The following is a 22,149-nucleotide window of genomic DNA, read 5'->3' as shown; positions in this document are numbered from 1 at the left end:
CTGATAACAGAACAGTGTTCTTAAAGATGACTGAATTAGCCTTCAAATGAATTTATTAGAGCAAAATTTAAATTTGTTAATTGTCACCTACAACACAAATGTAGAAACAACAGAGCACCTGTTTTATGTTTGTGACATGATCCTAAGCTTTGGCTGAGCTCCAAATACATAAATATAGACCTAGGATAAATTGAGGATATCATTCTTAGGATGTGTGCATCTGTTTTGGACAGGGGACCTTACCTGAACTGTACAGCGTTGAATGTGTCACTGTATTTGTCCCTTGTGTGCTATAAATAAAGTTGTTAGTTTAAAAAAAAAAAAAGGTAGCAGTTCTTTGCCCCGCCCTTTCCGGCTGCATCAACCAATAGCCGTGTGGCTTTCCCCTCCAGTTCCTCAGTCACTCAACAGAAACAGAATAACGTGGAAGGTCCAAACAGTCGTGATACATGTTACCCCATGATGTCTTTAAGAAATCCTGTCGCTTTTAACATGGAGCCAGTGTCTGAATAGCTACTGCCCGTTGGACGTTTGTCCATTAATCACATTTAGCATCGGCACACTGGCTAGCATCTGTGTAACGTTACCGCTCAGAAGGTAGGAACCGAGGTTAACTATTAGCTTGTATCTACTCTTTTCATTTGAAATAGCTGAGTCTATCTATAAATACCTATAATAGCTAAAGATTTGTGGGCAGTTGCGTGAAACTATGATATAGAAGCTGAGTGAAATTTAACTAACAAGCTAACAAAAAAGCTATTTTCGTTTGACTAAAAAGTCAGCTAATTGTACTGGCAGTGGCATTTCAATGTTTGTTTGCTATTACATCTTAGTTACATAGCAGTTAGCTAGCTAACTGTCAGTGTCAGGTCTGGATACAGTATTTCTTGAGAGAAATAATTACTTTACTAGACTTTCTATAATTCCTTAATGATACATGCCCCTTTTTGTTCCTCCAGGTAGAATTCATACACTACCAATTTCACCAAGTGATTAAAGGCAGCTGTTTTACCTGAGTCTGACTGCTCTGCCGATGATGGATGACTTGGATAGAGAGCTGGGGCCTCGTGTAGATTTAGAGGATGACAGCAACTCTTCAGACACCAACTCTGCAAAAGGACATAAAAAATCCAAGCTCCCTCTGGCTAATCCCATGTGTGAAGGTGGGTTGTGCAGTATGCACCTACATATGTTCTTTTTACAATGAAGAACCTATTACAGCTACACTGATGAACTGTCTGGGCTCATATATCAGCCGTTGTTAATGCATTGCAGATATATTGGTTTCACATATGTCAACTGATAAACAGAAACATTTAAAGATTGAAATGTCACCAGTACATAACTTGTTATCCGTAAACACTGAGTCCACTGAAGTCCACTCAAAACAACTTAATGCAACTTAGTCATAATTTATAATAAAACCAATTTATGGGATCCTTATTGACTGTTGGGCAATATATTATTGTCAGTTTTTTTCCATTCGCAAATATCAATATTGGTATCAACTCTCAAAAAAACACAGTATCAGCCAAGCTGTAGAACCTTTTTTTTTTTTTTTATCTTTAGAGACACCGGATGAATCTGGGTTTCACCAAAGTACCAGGATCTGTTTGGAGCAGATCAGAGAAGCCATGCTACATCATAGATGGCAAGAGGCAGCAGAATATATGGCATGTTACCCCCAAATGTTAGAAGATCCAAATCAAGGCTCCAGACCGCAGTATAAAGAGGTAGGTTTGTTTTTGTAGTTTATTTTGTGTTGTGCCCCATGGCCAGTCTATACAGACATACAAGACACAAAACATATAAAATCACTACTCATAATTCTACACTACAGTATAAATAAAACTGTAAAATTCCTGTTTCCAAAAACACAGCTTCATTCTTTTATACTGGTACAGCCAAAATACATTTCCATGGATTGCAGACATTTTTACTAAAGAGTATATGTATAAATACAGTGCCAGTTATTTATACAGTTCAGGGAAGTACTGTTTGCAAGTTTGATACCCACATCTTTGATATTAACTCTCTTTGTAGCTTATTATGAGACTCAGCACTGAGATCCTTCATCATCACCCCAACTCAAAGCTGGAAGACTACAACAACATCTATGAACGAATGAAACATTCAGGATTTAAGCATTACCTGATGGTACGTACGTAATAGACATGACTACACAGTGCACAGTTTGTTGATTTCCTTTTTTTTTGCTTTGCCGAATCACATTTGAGAGCCCGTTTCTTCGCGTCTCTAGGTCAGTCTGGAACATTCCTTCCACCTGCTGCTCCATGGTCACATTGAAGATGCAAAGCATCAATTGTCTGTTGCTGAAAGTTGGAGGTATGGAAAGGAGTCAGCAACTCAGTGTCAGAAGACTAAACTGATCCAGGCCTACAGGAGCTTGCTGGATTATATCATCTGGTGTGACAAAAAGTTCACACTCTCTAAGACTGGTGAGGTAACGCAGGACTCCACACCCCAAAGCATCTATTATTTACTTGGTTACATTGTCACATTGCAAGCTCTTGTGTGATGTCATACTGCCACCTACAGAGCAGACCCAGTAACTGCACATCAATGTTATGTTAGGAAAAATGTATATATGATTTAATGTTTTAAAAAGGCCTCTGTATTATTTGTCTCAAACCAGATGTAAACTGCTCCTTTTTATATGTTTGGCTGCCTCTTTTCAGACCACCCCGACTTCAGTGACAACCAAGAGATGCGTAACTACTTCAGACAGGCCTCTGTGAATCTTAAGGAGATTTTGAAAAATCCTGGTGTCTGGGACCCCTTCATACTGAGTTACGTTGAGGTAAACACACAGTCCCAACTGTCTGATTTAATTATATAAATATGTATATTTTAAATATCATGAAGATAAATAGAATAGATCTGCAACAATTAATCAGTTGACAGAACATTAATCACAACAATCTTGATAACTGATTAGTTGTCTCTGTCGCTCCTTTTTTTTTTTTTTTTAAAGCAAAAACAGTGTTTTTTTGTTTTACAAAAATGTCAAAAATATGTTGCTTCCATTTCCTTTTTTTAGTTTTTAAGTCTTCTTTGATAATACACATAATATCTGTTGGTTTTCACTGGATGGTTGGAGAAAACAAAACGTCTGCAGATGTCACCTTGGGCTTGTGATGTGCAATTTTCACAATTTGCTGATATTTTGTAGAAAGAACAATCGAGAAAATAAGTCGGTAGATCGGTAGATTTAGCCCGAGAACAGACCTACTATAAATACATTTTGATATTATTAGTTTCATGCCCCTCTATTGAGAAACTACCTTTTTGTGTTTCATGTTTTCAGATGTTCTTGTCAGGCCGTCTATTGTTCTGTGTAGGGAACTATCCCAACCTACTGTACAACCTTTGTTTTATTTTTGGCAGATGCTGGAGTTCTATGAGGATCACAGGGAGGCTTTGAACGTCCTGAATGACTACGCCTATGACAACAGTTTTCCACCCAATCCCAATGCGCATGTCTATCTGTACCAGTACCTAAAGCGGCACGACACTTCGCAGAGGAAACTGATGAAAGTGTTGAAGGTGCACATTACAAGCTAGTATTGACATACTGCTTTGTTTTGTCATAAATTACACTTGAAGTGGTTTTTAACATGATAACTTGAGCGTCATAATGTATTAAAATATTTGATTGTTACTTTCAAAGAGAGTTAAGAAACTAATAATCCCTGTGAAACTGTATACATTTGGGATTTTAACTACAACTTGTACCTGCCTTGTTATTAGATCTAAGGTAAAGCACACAGACAACACACAGTTATTAATGCATCTTTAAAACTTTACTTTCTTATGCTGTAGATCCTCCATGTTTTAGTCCCAAGCCACGAGTTGATGTTGGAGTACAGCTTTCTCCTGCTTCAGTCAGGTAAAAGCAGATTGAAATGAATTATCTACTGTTGGAATAAAAAAGGTCCAGGTCCGGGCCAGAGACTAAGTCTAGACCTCTTCACCAACACTTAACTTTCTACAGAACTGCACTTTTACTGGAGTCAAAAAATAATAAAAAAAGAAGTCACTGGAGATGATGATCAGAGTGAAGAGAATCCAATGCAATAGAATTTATTCTTTCACTGTGTCTGTGCATAATCATATATAGTTCCTTCTAAATTTTAGTCTTTGTGGACCAAGCCATCACTTTATTTGTCTGTTCTACTTCTGTTGTTATAGACATGTCTCCCAGTAACCTCCTCTCTGTTCCATAGTATCCATCATTGATGTGTTTTTGTTTTTGTTTTTTTCCCCCCAGAGAAAACAAGTGATCACCAAAAAGCTTTAGGAGTCGTTCTAGAAATGTTGGACTTCGCCTGCTGGAGGAGCAACATGGACGCGTGGAAACGTTTAAAGGCCATTATTCAGAAACTGCAGTTACAGTATGTAAACAAAATTTTGGAAGTTTAATTATTGATTAAACTTTTAACAAATTTCAGTTTTTTTTTATTTTTGAAGCCTGTTGTTCTGTGTATGTGTGTATTAAATACAGAGAAGACTGGAAAACGGTTGTCCATGAAAAAATGGCTGGAAGAACAGACTTTTGGCCTGCGCTGCACTTCACAAGCTTCCACGCCATTAAAGACTCCGAGGAGAACCCAGAGCTGATGGAGGTGAAAGCGTCACTGGCAAAAGTCCTCTGCCCTGGTAAGTCGGTGCACGTTTTTATACAAACACTTGTGGAGGTACTGTCAACACATGTGAAACAATTAGTCTGTAAATCTATTGGTTAAAAGAAAGGCACACGGGGCGTCATGTAGCGTAGTGGTTTAAGCAGGCGCCCCATGTGTAGAGGCTACAGTCTTCGCTGCAGTCGGCCCCGGTTCAAATCCCGCATCGGACGGCCTTTCACTGCATGTCATTCCCCCTCTCTCTGCCTCCCCGTTTCCTGTCACTCTCCACTGTGCTGTCCATTAAAGGCATAAAAAGCCCCAAAAAAATATACTTTAAAAGAAAGGCACACATTTTCTGGTTCCATCTTTTTTAAATGTGATTATTTTCTGGTTGTCAGTCTCCTGTCACAGTAAACTGAATTATTTTTGGGTTGTTGGTGAGATAACACAAGTCATTTGTATAAATCATATTGGGTTTTGTAAATTGTTGTGGTCATTTTCAGTATTTGACAACATTTTATGGACCAGTTGATCAACTAATTTAAAATCATTATTTCAGCTCTAATTGTCGTCTTAAAGGCAAATTTCACTGTCATTATTACCGAGATGGATGTTACAATGTGCCAGTCTTGGAAATGTATCTGCAATTGTAAAGGCAAATATTTTTAGACAAGATATTGGAGGGGAAATGCAATTTTACTGCTGACGGTCAAGTTCTTATTGTGCCTTTTTGTTGGCCTGGTGACTGCTGGTGGTGCAGTAGAGTCAGAAAAAGACACTGTGGCTGACAGCAGCGCATCACACTAATGTTAAAAAAAGATTAACCACGTAAATATTCCACACAGAGGAGCTTTGATGTAACAGCAATTTATAAAATGACCACCAAGCCACATTTTACAAGATGTAACATTAGCATGTTGTCACATTATGTAACATTATGTCACAACAGTCTTACTGTAGCTTCTTGCAGGAAACTTGACCTTGTACAAGTGGGTAGTTTACTCCCACTGCTGCACTAGAAACCCATTTAAATGACACTATGTTAGAAGATTAGTCTTTTGTGAACTCTTTTTATTGAAAGTTAAGTTGTTTACCTGCATGGAACTGACATGATTCATAATTCAGAAGAAAACAGTGTATTCATTTTTCTTTTAAGAGAGATCCATACCGGTGCTAACAGCAACGCATTACAGGGTTTTCTTGCTTCTGTGGCACCATGTTATGCAATGACACGGTCTGTAGATGTTTACACTTCATTGATGTCTTTCTTCTTACAGACCTGATTCTTAAGTACACTGCTGGAGGGGTAACCAGTGCAGAGAGGACTTGAGAGAATATTAAATTGTGCCTTCACGATTCACAATCAAGAACTGGGCTGAGATGCTGCCGGTAAAGGACTGGAAAACCCCGGCAAAGGCGTCTTGATGAAGAGCAGGAATCTTCACAAGTGCTCTTCTTACATGAAGTTTATGTCAGCAGGATTTTTTTCTTTTTCTTATTGGGTGATAAAATATTCTTAACCTGAGCTTCACCTTTTTTAAACATTGTTCCCTCGTTTGAAGATAATTGTGCCATTAGCTTTATTGTGAAGGCACAAGCTACGCCGTCCACTGTGTGGAGCTCTTGTTCTGTATATTTGCACTGAGTATCTGGAGGGTATGACCACCTCATTTTGACAGAAACTGAGTGTGGCTCTGAATCAGTGTTCATGGTGCTTTCATGCTTTCTGTAAACATTTTAATGAGAGCAGAGTCTCAGTCTACCCTCAGCCGACCTTTGACCGCCGCATGGAGGGCTTTTAAGGTCATTAGTGAGTGTACATCACACACACACACAGCCTGAGGGATTTTCTCTCTGTCAGCTCTATTGTCATGTCAGAACAGTCTACACAGACCTTTCAGCAACATGATGTGCAGAGGTTTAAGTCAGTGGGACCGACAATTGACAGGTGGTGACTGCTAATAGCTTTAAAATAAATGTGGGAGCTTCCTTCTGTTAAAGATAATAACTGACTTGTGATCAGCTTGACTATGTGCTAGTATATTACACAGAAACAGTATATCCATCCTTGTCAGTCCTTTATTTCACAAACAGTACAATGCAGTGTCTCTTGCAGTAGAGAGGCTCACCTCTTGCGATGCCATCTATTCAAAAAGGAGAGATTTTTGTACCAAGTATGTTTGTAATGGCGCGACCGGATCCTTGGCCTTCAAACGCTGTGTTTATTCTCCTGAGTCCTTTGCACCGAACCGTGAAATAAAGTCTTGCATCCAGCGGCATGCCAATTTAATAAGTGAAAGTGTTTGTAATGATTCTGTTTCGGCTTGCTACCGTGTTGGCCATGCAGCAGCTCAGTCAGCCGTACTGTATGTGTGTGTTGCTTTGCAGTCATTACATAAACCAAAGCCCACAGCACTCGCCCGACCACAGGAGCAGCTGCAGAAGGGATCTGGGAATACATAACACATGTCGTTTGAAAATTCAAAACTCAGGGAGCAGCGGAGAGGATCAGGAGCCGGTCACTGCGTTGGATAGTGTCCTGGTTGTGACCTTTTTCAAGCTATTTTTTTTTTTTTTTTGGTTCTGTTGGAGGGGGCTGGGTTGAATTGTTTAAATCACCAGCACAGATGTTCACAGTTGAGGCGATCACTGCACTGTCCTCCTGGACATGAAGTGACTCTGCTGGGAGTTTGGTTTCTTCCTCAAAGGCACTTTGACAGTTAAGATTCAAAGTGGAGACTCTCTTGTCTCAAGTCCTCTTTTACTCTTTTACTCTAACTTGCTCAAAGGTCGCTCACATCTTGAGCAACAGTAGTTTGCTGCCAAGACAATTTGATTCTCGTCATCTTTTCTCACCAACTCTGAGAACAACAAGGACCTGGTTCGTTTGGGGTTTTAATTTCTCTGCCGCCGGAGCAGACAAACTGGAGAACAGTCCGACCTTAGAGGAAGCTGTAATCACCTATCAGGGATCATCAAGGGTCTCACACAACAAAAGAAATGTCCCTGCAACAACCATCAGCTCATTGTTGCCTCCTGAACCAGCAGCAGGGGTTGGGGCAGGGTGTCCTAGCTGTTACCACAACAGTCTGGTTTTTTTCTGATATAGGAGTGGACAAAATGGATACAAATTTAACTGTATAACAGTATATGTGATTTTATATGTGGATATCAATATAAATCAAAATATAGTCAAGGTCCTAAACATCCAATGTTGCCGTGCTGCAGTCCTGGTAAATGATTTGCACCGTTGCCTATAATGGTCCAATACAAGCAGACCTTGGTATAAGCAGTACAGTGAATTTTTATCGTCTCACTTGTATTGTTAATGCAAATGTTCAGCCCAATTGGTAAAATGCCAGCATGGCTGATTCTGTTGGCCTATTTTCCCATATCACAGATGCTGGATATCCGAACTGATGTGCATATATCGGCCTATAGGTGAACAGAACAGTATAGAGACCATGTGTTGCCTTTGTCCCTCAAAGGGCAGCGGCAAGTTACGTTGTGACTTATAACAGAAAAAGTCTTTTAATGTTATTTGTTGTTTAATATTGGCCGATTAGGGAATATTAGCCAATGCACATTGTTTTTTTTTATCTAAAAGAATAGCTGGAGATTTTGGAAAATACACTTATTTTCTGAGAGTGAGATGAGAAGATTTATACCAACATCATATCTACCATGTTTACCCTACAAACCAAATGTTATATTAACCTTTAAAGCTCACTATAACACGTTACAGCTGGTTTGTTTAGTACAAACACCTAAGTGTAAAAATGACAAGCTGCGGTTCTGCAGGAGTATTTATGCTAAGCTAAGCTAATCAGCTGCTTCAGAGTCACCTGATCTTCTCATCTAACTCTCGGCTCTTTCTTCAAGTCTCAACTTCTGTTATCTGTATGGGACGTAAAGATTTTGTACCATTTGGGCTGAAATTCAGACAGTTCAGAATCAGAAAATGCCCTTTTCATCAAAATGATGATATGTGTTTGTAACCTTTACTGTACTCATCCTGTCGACTAAGAACATACTGTACATGTTTACCTGGGAGAATAATGGCAGGTGGAGGGAGCGTGACACATTTACCAGCTGCTGACTACATCCACTGGTATTACTGGCCTCCGAGCAGCTCCACTGGTTCCACCAGCTTGTTCAGCGCACAGTCTGAGGGAACAGCAATGATGTATGTCCATCTGGGAGTGCACCTCAAGGTTGTTGGGACGTACTGTACTGTAAAATCTATCAGGTAAAAAATCCTGTCTCTGTAGGCTCATCTGACGACTCTACCAGGCACTTTAAAACCTCCTCGAGCCCAGGGAGAAATTTACTGACGTCCTCGGCCTAACCCCACTGTGAACTGACAGGCATAATAATTGTTTGTGTAATTAATCATCAGCGCAGGTTGCAAACTGAATCTATTTGCTGCCGAGGAAAAAAAAAAAAAAAAATTACACAAATCGTGTTGGGAGAGATGTTTTAATTTTATGCCTGGCGTAGAGAAAAGGCCCTGGATGTTGCTTTGCTGTGTGAGGCTGACAATAATTGAGTTTTCCCTTCTTGTACAGTTTCTCTCCCTCCTCTCTGAACACAAAACACACACACACACACACACACACACACACACACACTGCAGTTGGTGACTCAGGGTCTCGCTTGGTCGGTCTGCAGGGCTCTGAGGATTTGTAACCTAAAATCCAGACTCGCACAGTGACAGTGTAACATCTCAGTAACTCTGCAAGACATTTGAAGTCTGGTATGGTTTGAGAGTGGGGGAGAAAAAAGAAAAAAGAAAAGAGGGAGACGGAGGGGAGAAAGCGTGATAATTCAGCCATGCAATTTGGACTTAACATACTGATGTGTTTGCCAGTGCTGCATGCTACAAGCAAGAGAGAGATAAAACAGAAAAACATGAGGCTGAAGTCAGAATCGTCTTCAAAATACGACTGATGATCAAACTGGGAAAATGAAAGGGAAATAAAAATCAAACTCATGAATGAAAATCCTGCAGAAGTCAGCTTTAAGTCTTATCATAATTACATTTGCCTCGGCACAGAATGGCCAGCGTATAATGGGGTGTATTCCAAACCTATGATGGCCCTTTTGAACAGCGTGATAACAAAAGGCTTTCGACACACTCATGATACTGGCAGATGCTAAGACAAAAATTGCTTGAGGGGAGTCGAGTCTTGTGGAACTTCAGGGAGAGGGGAAAAAAAAAAAGCAAAAAAAAAAAAAAAAAAAAAGATTCCCAAAATATCCTCCCCATTCTGTCTGTGAAGTTGAAAGTGACAACTGCAATACCTTTGTTCTCGGAGTGCAGCTGCAAAAATAGCTTTCAATAATGTATTAGGAGAATAAAGACTGTGAGCTGATTTCTGGGGAGACGGCGCTCAGCTCTGTGTATGTGCCAAGACCAGGAGCTCTCTCTGCTGTGCACCGACTGTGAGAAAAGATCAGGCTGGTGAACACAAACTGATCCTCTTGACTTCTAAGATTGCTCTACTTATCCAGGGTGGAATGAAATCTTGGCCTTAGAATAAACAGCTTAAATCCCTCTACATATATTTACATCTGATCTCATATCTTCACCGGGGACCGGACAATTACTGAAACAGGATAATTCCACAGGACTTGTTCCTGAAACGTTGCTCAAGCATGCGGCGGCACAGACCACCACTGTCCCCCGATTCCCCCCTGAACAGAAGACAAGCAGTGCAGAGTGGCAATGTAATGACTCTGAAAATGCAAAGTACCTTGACCAGCAGAGCATTCACCTGAGGCTATGGAGGTTTAATTTCTTGCGTGCCTGAGTGTGATAAGTGGCGATCCAAATGCTGTGACTTTCCTTCAAGCTCTGTGAAGGCCAGCCAACTGGAGCACAAGTGGGATAAAAAAAAAAACAAAACAAACTTGTATGATCTGAAATTTGAAAGAAAAAAAAAAAAAAAAAAAGGAGGCACAACAGAATTCCAGGCAGGCATCAATTATTAAGACAGGCAAGACAGCAAGTGACACAATCTACAGATGATACCTCTCGAAGGCTTTTTTTTTGTTGTGTGCTTGACAGTATCTTGGGTGGGAATGAAATATTACATCTAGAAGTGAATATTTTAACAAAGGCAAGTGTCAAACCAACTTGAGAGATTCATGGTGACCGAGCTTTAGCTGTCCTGGCTCCCAGGTTATGGAAAAGTTGGGGGTGGGGGGTGGGGTGGGGGGTGGGGTGGGGGGTGGGGGGTGGGGGGTGGTTTATATCAAATCAGTAGAAGTTGAAATATCCAGACTTTTAATCCCTCTATTTCCAAAACACCGGATCCTACAGTTTCTATGCTGCAGGTTCCATTAGCTGTCTCAATCACCAAGTAATAGTCAGAAACCAAAAGACACAAATATTGACTACATTTCTTCAAAGAACGTCATACTCACTATCAAACAAATGGTTTGCTGAAGAAACGCTATTAATGGCTACTTTCCAGTATAATTTGAACAAAGTCTGAGTGATGGTCGGATGTGTGAGTGTTAAAATACTGTGCTTGATGAATTATGCACTACACTACAATACTAATTTCGGCGTTTAGTTACCTTTAACAGTGGACTTTTTCCGCACTTCCATACCCTGATATGACGTGAAAATGGCTTAAATGCAGCTGCGGCTGATGGGAATGTCATCAATCTCTCAGTTATCTGATAATGAATCATTTAAAAAGGATCAACAAAGTTGTTTGAATTTATCCTGAGAGGGAAGCGAACGTCTAAAACAAAATCTGTGACAATCAATGTGATAGTTGTTGAGATAGTTCAGTCTGGACCGAAGTGTTGGACTCACAGACTGACACTGGAGCCGTGCTGCTACCATGATCTCAAGTGCAAGCCAAGATAACCCTGATGACATCATCAAGGAACTGGTTTTACATTCAGCAGTCCTCATGACGAGTAAACTAAAGTGCTACTTTAAACCCTCTCTAAAGATTAGTTTTTTTCTCATTGTACAACAGGCTTTTTTTCCCCTAGTGGACATTTTGACTCTTCACAATAAGAAAACCACAGGTGTGAACAATCAAATGAACGATGACCATGTAGCTGCTTGAGTTTCAGGGTCCAGGTGTTGTGCATGCTGGCTCACTGTCACACTGTCATGGCTTCCTGCACACTTGAGCAGAATGACGCCCTTGTTAATGTCTGCTGTGAGAAAGGCCCCTTTGTTTTTATGCTTTTAAATTGATAAACTAAGATGATGTACTTCTCTTTCTTTTGTAACTGTGAACCACTTTGTAATATTATATACTACTCTAAATCTTATAGCCCTCTCCTGCAGGGGGCACTCCAGCTACCTGCACCACATTACATGTATTTGATGTAATGTGTCTGTAACGCTGTTGTTTTGAAGTCCTATCTCTCCCTCTCAGCCTTAAAAGGTTTTCTTATTTGAAATGGTTATGTTGAAAGGTCTGAGTGTGTGAATAGAGAATCTGGAAGATCAAATTTGCCTTTATTCAACATATGGGCATCTTTTGTGTGGATTCACATGACGTAAGATTTTAATTTATGCCCTTTTCTTGTCCTACTGCTGAGTGTTATGACTATACAGGGACGGATAATGCCTCCTGCTTTCGGTAAACATGTAATCTTAGAGTCTCACTTCCCATTCTATTTCAGCCTTTTTTTAAAGAAATGAATAGAAGCATAATGGATATTTATACTACACGAGAGATGATATCATCCACCATCACACCCACACACTTATCAAGTCTTCAGTCTGCAGATGAGGCGTGTTTTGCACTTAGTGTAATCCTCTGAAACTCTACAGGTATAATACTCGGTAGGTTGAACTATTCTTTGAAATGGTTTTCCTGAAACCGACCGAAGTTAGCTAAGTACACCGCACTGACTCATGCAAGCATACACTGACTCATGCTGCCCCTACTAATCTGTAACTCTGTCTTAGTACAGTGGGCAACGAACAAACAATGAGTTTGACCTGACCAGAAGAAGCCTAGTTCGTCAGCGTAGCGAGGCTGCATAGTGGGTGATTGTGTGGTTGGAAAATACAACAAAGCCTGGTTGCATTTTGAATAAATGTGGGAGCTGGAGAGCGCGGCCCGTCAGTCTGTCTGTCTTGTCTGTCTGCCTCTATATTTCCGCCTTTTCTCGTCCCTCTCTCAATCAGCACTTCCTCTCACTGCCTGTATATCTGGATGGCTGTTAGTGGAGATAATGCGATTGTTTCCATATTATGTAACTTTGACATCACAAAAAAAAAATGCATCATTTGGATTTTTAATGCCTTAAGGGTGACAGGTTATTAAATGCATTAGTGAAAAAAGCTTTTAACCCCTTTATAGCCAAACTGGAAATGAAATAATGGATTAAAGCTGATCAGGTGTTTGTTAGAAGAGTTTTTCCACTCATCCAGTGAAACATCTGAACATCACCAACAGATGTTCAAGGTCCCCAGAAAATGAATTCTGTTTGATGGATTGCCATGAAATTTGGTTCCGACATTCATGTTGTCCTCAGGATGAATTATAATAACTTTGGTCATCCTCTGATTTTTCATCCAGCGCCACCATCAGATCAGAATTTCCATTCATCCAATGCTTTGCTTTATGACCAATTACCTGAAAAAACTAATCACATTCCCATCAGCCTCAGCTGCACTTTGTGCTTAGAGCTAATTAGCAAATGTTAGCATGCGAAACTAAGACGGATAATGAGGCAAATAAATCTGAAAAAAACATGATTTAAAGAGAAGGGGCCATAACACAAACCCATAGCAATGTTATCCAGGAAACTACTGTGTTTTTTATGTTGAAGAATTTAAAAGGGGAAAACAGAGTGGGGAAAAATACGTCACATCTCTACAGACTTCTATATAGTTTTACTAGGCTATGTCACATTTATTGCTCAGGATCTACATATAAGCCTGACTGCATTTGACAGACATTTTTGAAATGACAATATTTGTGTTCTTTTCAAATAAAATGGCTTGTGGTTCCATAGTGGAAGAAGAAATCATTGAAAAGATAACATCCATGTCCTAATCTCAAACAATAACTTCGGTGATATTCTGTTATTTCTTAGTTTCAGCCAATCCAAACAAACAATAGGTTCGTCTGTCTGTTAATACGTCCTGATTTTGGCTCTCATCCCCAAGCCCATTTGTTCCCTCTGAACAAAGTTTATTTGTGCTGATATTTTACACATCACAGATTAAGTAATTTCCTTCTACAGCTGGGCACTGTAATGTCTCTCAAACGTTACTCAAACTGGAGTTAATAATGATTTTGTGGGAGACTCCTCAGCCATTGGATTAAGGCAAATTTGATGAGTTTACTTTACGAGAGACTGACTCAGAATTCTCTACAGTCCCCATGTTGATGGTAATGAAGAAATATGTCACCCAGAGCAAATGTGTGGCTCGTTGTGTTTGCTTTAAATAGTTTTTGGACAACAATGGAGCTCTATGGCACAGAGGAAAAGGATATATCAGGCATTACAAAGCAAACACATGTAAAAAGAGCAATTCATTGTTGTTTTTAGTGGGTTTTTTTGTTTATAATAAGAGAAAAATAGAATATCGCCAGACTTATGCTTTAATAAATCAGCATGTTTTTATACACTTCAAATTCAACATTAGTCTACACGATATCGAAGCCAAACAGCTAAACAATTCAAGCTTTGTAACCTCTGTTGAATCTGTCTGCTCGTAAATTTTTATTGCCTGACCTCACTCAAAACTGTGTCCTTTTTCTTTTGTATTCAAAAAAGCTGTGATGGTGTATTACAGGCTGACATTACACCGCTGGCCTTTTTTCTATGCTGGCCTTTAAATTTGCTGTTTGTGTGTCTTTGTCCTGTGTCTAACTGTGTGTTAGGTCAGATTAACAAATGGTAAGGCCGGTGGCAGGCTGAATAACAGCATTAACCAGAGAACAATGGGAGCGTGGGACTAAGCCCTTTCACAACCTGTCTGACAGCTTGTAGCGTTGATGTCATCCTCTGACTCAGGCTGTTACCTCCGCCACTGTTACCCTGGACGCTTGGATGCATGACATCACCAAATGACACATATCACTCTCCACTACTGCCTCTCTGCTTTCATTTCTCTGCGTTGGCTCTGCCCTTCTTTGTCTCAGGTCATACGCATACTCATCAGCTTTCCAGCATTGAAGGCTTCCACTTTGTCAGTCTGTGAACAGGGAGGAGAAGCATGAAAAGACATCATTAGTTTTCCAAGGAGACTCAGATAAAGGGGGAGAAAATATGAGAACAAACATTGTTAAAGTAAAGTTAAAGTAATTGGTGAAGTTGGCTGTAGACAACAGAATCCGAAAAGACGACAACAAAAATATGTAACTATTACTATTCTTCGTTACACTAAGAACGGTAAATGGTTTACAGCGTCTTAATATCTAGAATAGACAGTGATGTTTTGATTTGCTTTTCAGTGAAAACCATACATCTCTATATTAATTCTTCTACTAAAAACCATTTGCATTGTCTAAAAAATACATTGACACTGTGCACACATCAGGAAAATAACTAATCATAAAGGTTCACTATCAACCATGGAAACAATAGTTGGATCAAAAACTCCCAACTTCAATCCAGCTTCTTCCCGGAAACATGAACATTTCATAAATGGCTTATATATTCTTACACTATAATGTAGAGCAGATATAAGTATTAATTAATGTATTTATCAACATCCTCCCATGGACACCTATAAACTGAGGCTGCTGTATAAAAAAATTATGCACACAAAATACAATCAAACACAACTGTAATAATAGAAAGAATGTCTTCATGGGAAATGTAATTGTTGAAAATACTGTTGAATAAACACCTAAAATATCTGCTCACAGCTGCATCATTTATGTGTTGTAAATAATTGTGTTATAATCTATATTAGTTAAAGCTGAGAAAGGCAGTTTTACACTTTCTAGTCCCAACACTCAGGAATAACAGCTACTTCAGCAGCTTCTAAAATATAACAAAATATCTGCTGCAGGTGTGTCTGTTGTCAGTTTGTATTTCACCCCTTGTTTACGTTTCATGTTTACGTTTGTCACATCCCTTTAATGACTTCCTGTTTGCATAACGGTGTAAATGTCAGACACCAGAATTGAATATATAATATAACCAGCAGTGCATGTCACTGTCAGTGTGATTTCGGTTGACATGACAGGTTTATTTTCACACCATCTTTACTTGTGTAACTACCTGTCATACCAGTCCGGCATATGAAAAGCAGCTGTAACGATACCAGTCAGATGTTTTCATGTAGATGTTGATAAAGGGAGAGATTCCACTGCATGCAAATGAATTTCTATATATAGCAGATGGATAACAATTCAAAAATGTTTGGCTTTTGAATGGAAAATAAGATTCTGGAAAGGTTTTTTTTAGCTATTATAAATGAAATGTTATAGGTTAGTTTTACTTGGGGTTGTTGTCCCATATTAACTGTTCTTATGGCAAAAGGTCAGCCAGTGAAAAGAAACCCTTTAATTCACTGAACCCCAATGTTAAAGTTAAATTACGTTTATTGTTAAAGGTGCTATTTGCAAGTTTTCTCTGCTGCTGAATGTGGTTTCTTTGGTTACTTTGATTCTGAACTTGCAACGTTTCTTCGAGACTGGTAAGTAAACAGCTGTAAATGCTAACGTTGGCTATGTAGCAATAGCAAAAACTTACTCATAGCTCCTTTAACTGAGCAGATATTCAGTAGCCAATTCAGGAAAGGTTTTACATTTGCTATTCTATACACCTGGTGTCTGGTAAGTCTTCTCCTTCCCTCTGTCATACAGGAAGTGAAGCGTTTTGCATTTTTGACAGCCGCAACAGCTTGTGTAGAATAATATAGGGAGGAGTTAGCATTTATTAGCTACTGTGGCTATAAAGAGATAAAGGAAAGAGCACTTAACACAGAAACTCACACTTCATTTGAAAATCTTTTCAATAAAGACGCAAAATCTTATAGTTTCACATATAAACGAAACCAGGTAATTGTGAACTAGTGTTTCAGCGAGACGTCCTGTAATTCCAGACTTGTCTTACATTGTCTCTAATTAATTAATGGTATTAATCAACGGTATTATTATTACTGCAGATATAGTCCAGAACAGTCCATTCCCAGTGCACGGAGACAGCTGCCAACAGAGGGTAAACCTCAGCCCCCTCTGGGACAACCATGCAGAGCTAAAAGGCCCTGGCTCCCACACAGCCATGCAGCAGGTGACCCCCTGTCCTAGAAACAGTTGCTATTTAGATGTGATTAGCAACGGGTGCAGAGAGAGTCATTGTTATTTATATTGTGTTATCCCTGTGTTTGTTTCAGAGGCTGAGGGCAGCGAGTACTTCTGATAAGTTGCTCTACTCGAGGGTCACGGCTGAGAGGTTTGGTTTATAACCTCTAGGAAGACGTTTAATAAACACACACTCACTGTGGGTGATGGGTATAAATATCAGGGGGACATCATCTAATACCCTCAGTCGTGTAAATCCATCCATGTGTATAATATGTTTCCATTCTGGGATAAGGTCAGAATTAAATAAAGGCCTCCACTGCAGGCAGACCGACAAAATCTGCTATTCTTGAGATCATTATCTCACATTTCATCAAAGCATGAGGTAAATCAGAATCGCACGGCGCACACACAGCCACTGTACATACGTATCAGGATTAGTGGCGCTTCATCACTGGCTTTATACACTATAAGTGCGACTGTATATGTGAGCAAGTGAGAGTGAATGTTTAAATTTTTTCATCATTACCTAAACAATATTTGGTAGTTGCTAAGTGACCGCGAGGATGAGTCACCCCTCCTCAGGCGAAGGGACATGCCAACTTGAATGAATAATACTGAGCAGATGAGCCCAACTCAGAGAAAATAGGGTTGTTATGAGTTCAGTGATGGAGCTGTTATTGTTCGGTGTAAACCATACTTCTCTTGGTAATCTGTCACGGCCGATGGCCTCCTCTCCCAGGCAACACTTAAAGAGACTTGTGCTTTTAGCAGATGATTTTTTTAAATATTTTTTTTTAATTTTCACTGCCTTCAATCAGCAGCTAATTTAAGAAGTTCTAAACCTTCAGCTGGAACTCCCCTTAGGGTTGTGAGATGGTTCTGGAGGAGGTGGGTATCGCAGGTGACTTATGAAATGTGTTATACATGTGTCTTCCTCACACGGGTACATTACATTACATACACGCAGGTTTCAGACGGCACTTAGGTTTCTTTTCAAGTATTAGGTTGTGTCTATAATGCAAGGATGTACTCGCTCTCTCTCTGATTTCTTTCAGATATTCTATTCTTCCTCTTATAAACACGTCTGTTTAATTCTAATTTTTTTTTTAAACATATTTTGTGTTTTAGAAAAAAGAGATTCTTCTAGAGTGTGCTGTAAATTTTAAAGTTAAATTTAAATAAAACCAGAAAATTTCTGAGGAACATTAACACGTGATCTCTGCTGAAAATTCACAGAGCTGAAGTGCTGTAATAGCTGAAGCTGCAGTCAAAATACAGAAAGAAGTTAAATTTGCAGTTGAAATAACAGCGTTGAAAAAAAAGGAGATGCCGGCTGAACAGTAAATTCAAGAGACCTGAAGGGATTTGAAGTGTCAGACAAAGTGTAAGCATTGAAAGGAGTTGAAATGTCAGTTCAAGCATATGTGATAAACTGACCCGTAGGTGTCTGTTGAAGGGGAAGTCCCGGGAGAAATTGGTGTCGACCAAAAAGAAGATATCAGCTGAAGCATAAGCTGAAATATAAGCACCGAAAGCAGTTGGAGTAAATTGTGTTTGGACACTCAAAGTTGTCAAAGTTGATGTTCAAATGTGAAGACCTGAGGCCTGAAAGGATTTGAAGTGTCAGTCAAAAAAGTGTGAGCATTGGAAGCATCTGACATGCCAGGTGAAGGGTAAGAGACGAAAGCAGTTGAAATGCCATCTGATTTGCAACCACTCTCTGTCTTTGCCACGATCTTGAAAAAAAGGATGTTTACTTGATAATCAAAGGTTAAACAGATTTGGTCATGTAAATGCCTTTTCAACTGTTAGGTATTAACTGCCCTTTAATGCTCTGTAGTCCAGTATCCAAACATGACACACGACATGATACACAAGTTGCTTTTACTTCATTGTTGGACACGTTTTTAACACGATTCATTTTTCATATGTTGGTGTAAGGATGACCGATATTGACTGAATATGAAATCTACGACGTGTTCACCAATTTACATGTTGGGGACAGTTGCAGGGTCTTATGAGATCTTCAGATATTACATGACTATTTTAGGGTTTTCTCAACATGTGATGTTTCAAATCTAAAATATGCGTCAAACTCTGAAACTCACGGTTGTCACATCTTGTCACTTTGTACAGGAAATTGTCTTTCCATCCAGTAAAAATCAAAAAATAAACAAAGGCAGTCATGGAGTGACAGTATTTCAGAGGGAGGCACCATAATGCATCGACAGACTGGGCTGACAGTTTTTCTTTTTTTTGGGGGGGGGGGGGTTCTCAAAGCTCAGAGAGTTTGTACAATGATAGTCACACAGCCCGAGCATTAGTGATGAACAGAATGTTACTTTGGAAAGCTGTGTCAGTGCTCGGTTAAGATCTCGCTCATTCAATTAAACTGCCTAATGAAGCGTATGAAATAGATTTAAAATGACAGTAAGAGAGATAATCAGCCCATCAAGTTTCAAGAGGTTAAACGTGTTTGTAGCTGCGTGTTGTTCTGTGTTACAGACTAACGGGCTGGAAGCTGATAAATATGCAGAAAGTAAACGGGCATAGGTCGACAGGCTGTTCAATCTTTGGCAGTGGCCGTCCTTGCTGTCGCTGGACATGTTGCTTTTCAAGCTGTTGAGTCTGCAGTGGGCCCATCTGTGCCATTCCCTCTTAGAAACCATCAGTAGCAACATTTTTCTATTTCTTAAATCCTCAGCATTGATAGAGAGGTGAAGTTAATGGCCAGATGGGATGAAGTCCTGGGAGCGAGGGGGCAGTCTTCTGCATATTAAACACAAAAAACAGCAATTAGTAAATGGGCTAATTTGTAATTCAAACAGAGTCTCCTGGGTCTTTTCTAAATGAATGTATGTATGACAACTAGTTTCTAAGGTTACATAAGGTTAAGCTCTTACTGTGCTGCTAAGTGTGACATTGAGTCTGCACCTTGCTGAAGAAAGGAAGTGGTTTGGGTCTTTCATCTGGGCCAGCGAGTATCGCACCATGATCAGTCACATTTTCCATGCTGAGCACCAACAACAAAAAAAGAAAAAGGGGGGGGTTAACCACTTGACTATGTTCTACATCAAAGTTCTCATATCATGTGTGTGATCTCTAAACAGACACACAAAGCCTCACTCTGTCATGTTTTCCATCGGCTGACATTTATAAAAGGAAGACAGTCGACTCAATCCAGCTCAAGATCTCGTGAAAGGGAGAAAAGGGTTGTAAAATGAGGTTTCTTATCCTGTTGAACATTCAAAATGAATAATAAAAAGCTTATAACATCTATAAACATTTAATCGGCAGCTATCATTTTAACATCCACCTGCTCCCAGTTTCATACTACAAGACGATACTTTCTTTCCATTTCTTACTATAAGAAATTACTGGTATTTTGCGATCTGTCCATATTCATGTAAAAACAAAAATATGCACAAAACAATCCAAGCAAATATCTTGAACTGCCACAAAAACAAATATAGTTGTTTTTTTCACTCAGAAGACAGAGCTCCTTGTTCAAAAACTGCAGGTAGACGATAGGACAAGTATTACCTCATGTACGATATTTGAACACAGGAAACATCAGTAGATAAATTAAACATTGTGGTTAGTTTAATTCAGTAATTGCATGATGACAGAATAGAATACGTTTATATTTAGCCAAGTTATAAAGCATGTTGTTGAGTTTACAGCCTTCATAAGTAACCCTGTCTCCTGGAATTTATGTTTCCATTAATTTATAAAACGTTTTCACACAGTGCCAATTGAATTACATTTTTAGCCAAGCTAGTGGCAAAGCTGCAGGGATGGTCATTTCGAGTCTGGTTGTTCCACCACTTTGTTCCCGGCTGAAATATCTCAACAACTATTGGATGGATTGGCATTAAATTTTGTAAAGACATTCATGGTTGCACAGGGGACGATTGTATCAACTTGGTGATCTTCTGACTTCGAAATTTTAATTTGTCAAATATTTTGGTTCATGATCAAATACCTGCAAAAGCTACGACATTCCCGTCATCCACTGCTGTACTTTGTGATTTGTGCTAATTAGCAAAAGTTGTTTTTCTCACAAGATGCAAAACTATATCCACTTGTAGCAATGAAAGTATGATGAAAATTTCCTTAGGTTGTGCTTAAATACTCAAAGCACCTGGTTAACGTTCAGGAAAATGAGACAGGATGTGTTTACTTGTTAACATTTAACCAAAAACACGGCCATTCCCTACCCCTAACCAAAGAGACAAAACCCAACCAAACGTGGGATTCAAGATATGAACCTGGGTCTACACACTTTGTACAGCCAAACGTCTACCCCAAACCTCAAACCATACTATTCCACAATGTTGCCAATCAATGTAATTCAGGCAGCAATGTTTCCTTCGTGACATATTTATAAAAACAAATTAGTAATACATGAACATAATTTCTCAGAGCCAGGCTGTTTTGATTCAGAAATCTTTGATCTACAGTAATAAGCACGAGTCCCTCTAGGAACCAGCACGACTTCCAGGTAACGCTGCTTCACTGTTCCTGATCATCGTCACTAACATGTCATCATGCAATAACCACAAACTCCTGATCAAAACACCAATCTCTGATCAAATCATTTTCACTGTTTTGATGGTCTAAACTTGATTCTTGGTAATCCCTTCAGTCTTTTGTGATGCAGCCCACTCATTCACTTTGTACTGAAAAAGAGTGTCTTATTACTGCAGATCCAAAAACTCTCAGTAAGAGAGAGAATATTATGCTGCCTGTGTGACAAACATTTGGCCAGATAAAACCAGCCACACAGGCAGAACTGGTTGAATTTACATAACTGCTCAGGTCATGCTGCATCCAGTGTTTGAATTCCCAACAGATCTCTTAAATGTTTGCTCTAAGTGTCTGCTTCTTATTCATCAACACATATTTCTAGCCTTACAACTGAATAACAATATCTAAATGTTTATGGATGTTAATAATGTATTATTTTCCACATATATACGTTCTATTGTTATATAACTATTCCCCAATACTTTTTACGAGCTAACAAAAGCAACCCACGAGGCAAAATTCTGCATTCAAAATCCTACTTAGGTAAACGTATAGATTTATCATCAGCTAAATGTGTTTTAAATAGTTTACTGATATATTATTCTCTGTTACTATTAGATTGTTAATTCTGTAAATGTGTAACCAGAACTTTACTGCTGAAGTTGGTTGAGGTGGAGCTGGTTTGAATGACTTTAAATAAAGTAAAGGTCATTTAGCCC

The 22,149-nt window shown here is 39.3% G+C and overlaps 1 protein-coding gene and 1 long non-coding RNA gene across 2 annotated transcripts in view; one reads left to right on the top strand and one right to left on the bottom strand.

Annotated features, from left to right (window-relative positions):
- The first annotated feature begins 407 nt into the window (after positions 1–407).
- On the top strand, positions 408–6,707 carry taf1a (TATA box binding protein (TBP)-associated factor, RNA polymerase I, A). Its single transcript, XM_056363562.1, has 11 exons — positions 408–597; positions 960–1,163; positions 1,570–1,733; positions 2,044–2,157; positions 2,261–2,459; positions 2,700–2,821; positions 3,409–3,567; positions 3,844–3,910; positions 4,292–4,415; positions 4,526–4,680; positions 5,924–6,707. Exons 2-11 carry the CDS (start codon positions 1,034–1,036, stop codon positions 5,974–5,976), a joined length of 1,287 nt encoding a protein of 428 aa, XP_056219537.1. The 5' UTR covers positions 408–597; positions 960–1,033; the 3' UTR covers positions 5,977–6,707.
- Positions 6,708–19,161: 12,454 nt separating this feature from the next.
- Positions 19,162–22,149, bottom strand: part of LOC130187297 (uncharacterized) — a 74,032-nt gene continuing 71,044 nt past the window's right edge. Inside the window, exons 2-3 of the long non-coding RNA XR_008830439.1 lie at positions 19,835–19,913; positions 19,162–19,669 (exon numbers count right to left, since the gene is read on the bottom strand). This is a non-coding gene — a long non-coding RNA (uncharacterized LOC130187297). The remainder of the gene's footprint in view (positions 19,670–19,834; positions 19,914–22,149) is intronic.

Source organism: Seriola aureovittata, chromosome 19 (assembly GCF_021018895.1).
Source record: "Seriola aureovittata isolate HTS-2021-v1 ecotype China chromosome 19, ASM2101889v1, whole genome shotgun sequence".
Taxonomy (NCBI): domain Eukaryota; kingdom Metazoa; phylum Chordata; class Actinopteri; order Carangiformes; family Carangidae; genus Seriola; species Seriola aureovittata.
This window is presented reverse-complemented; position numbering and strand designations above follow the sequence as displayed.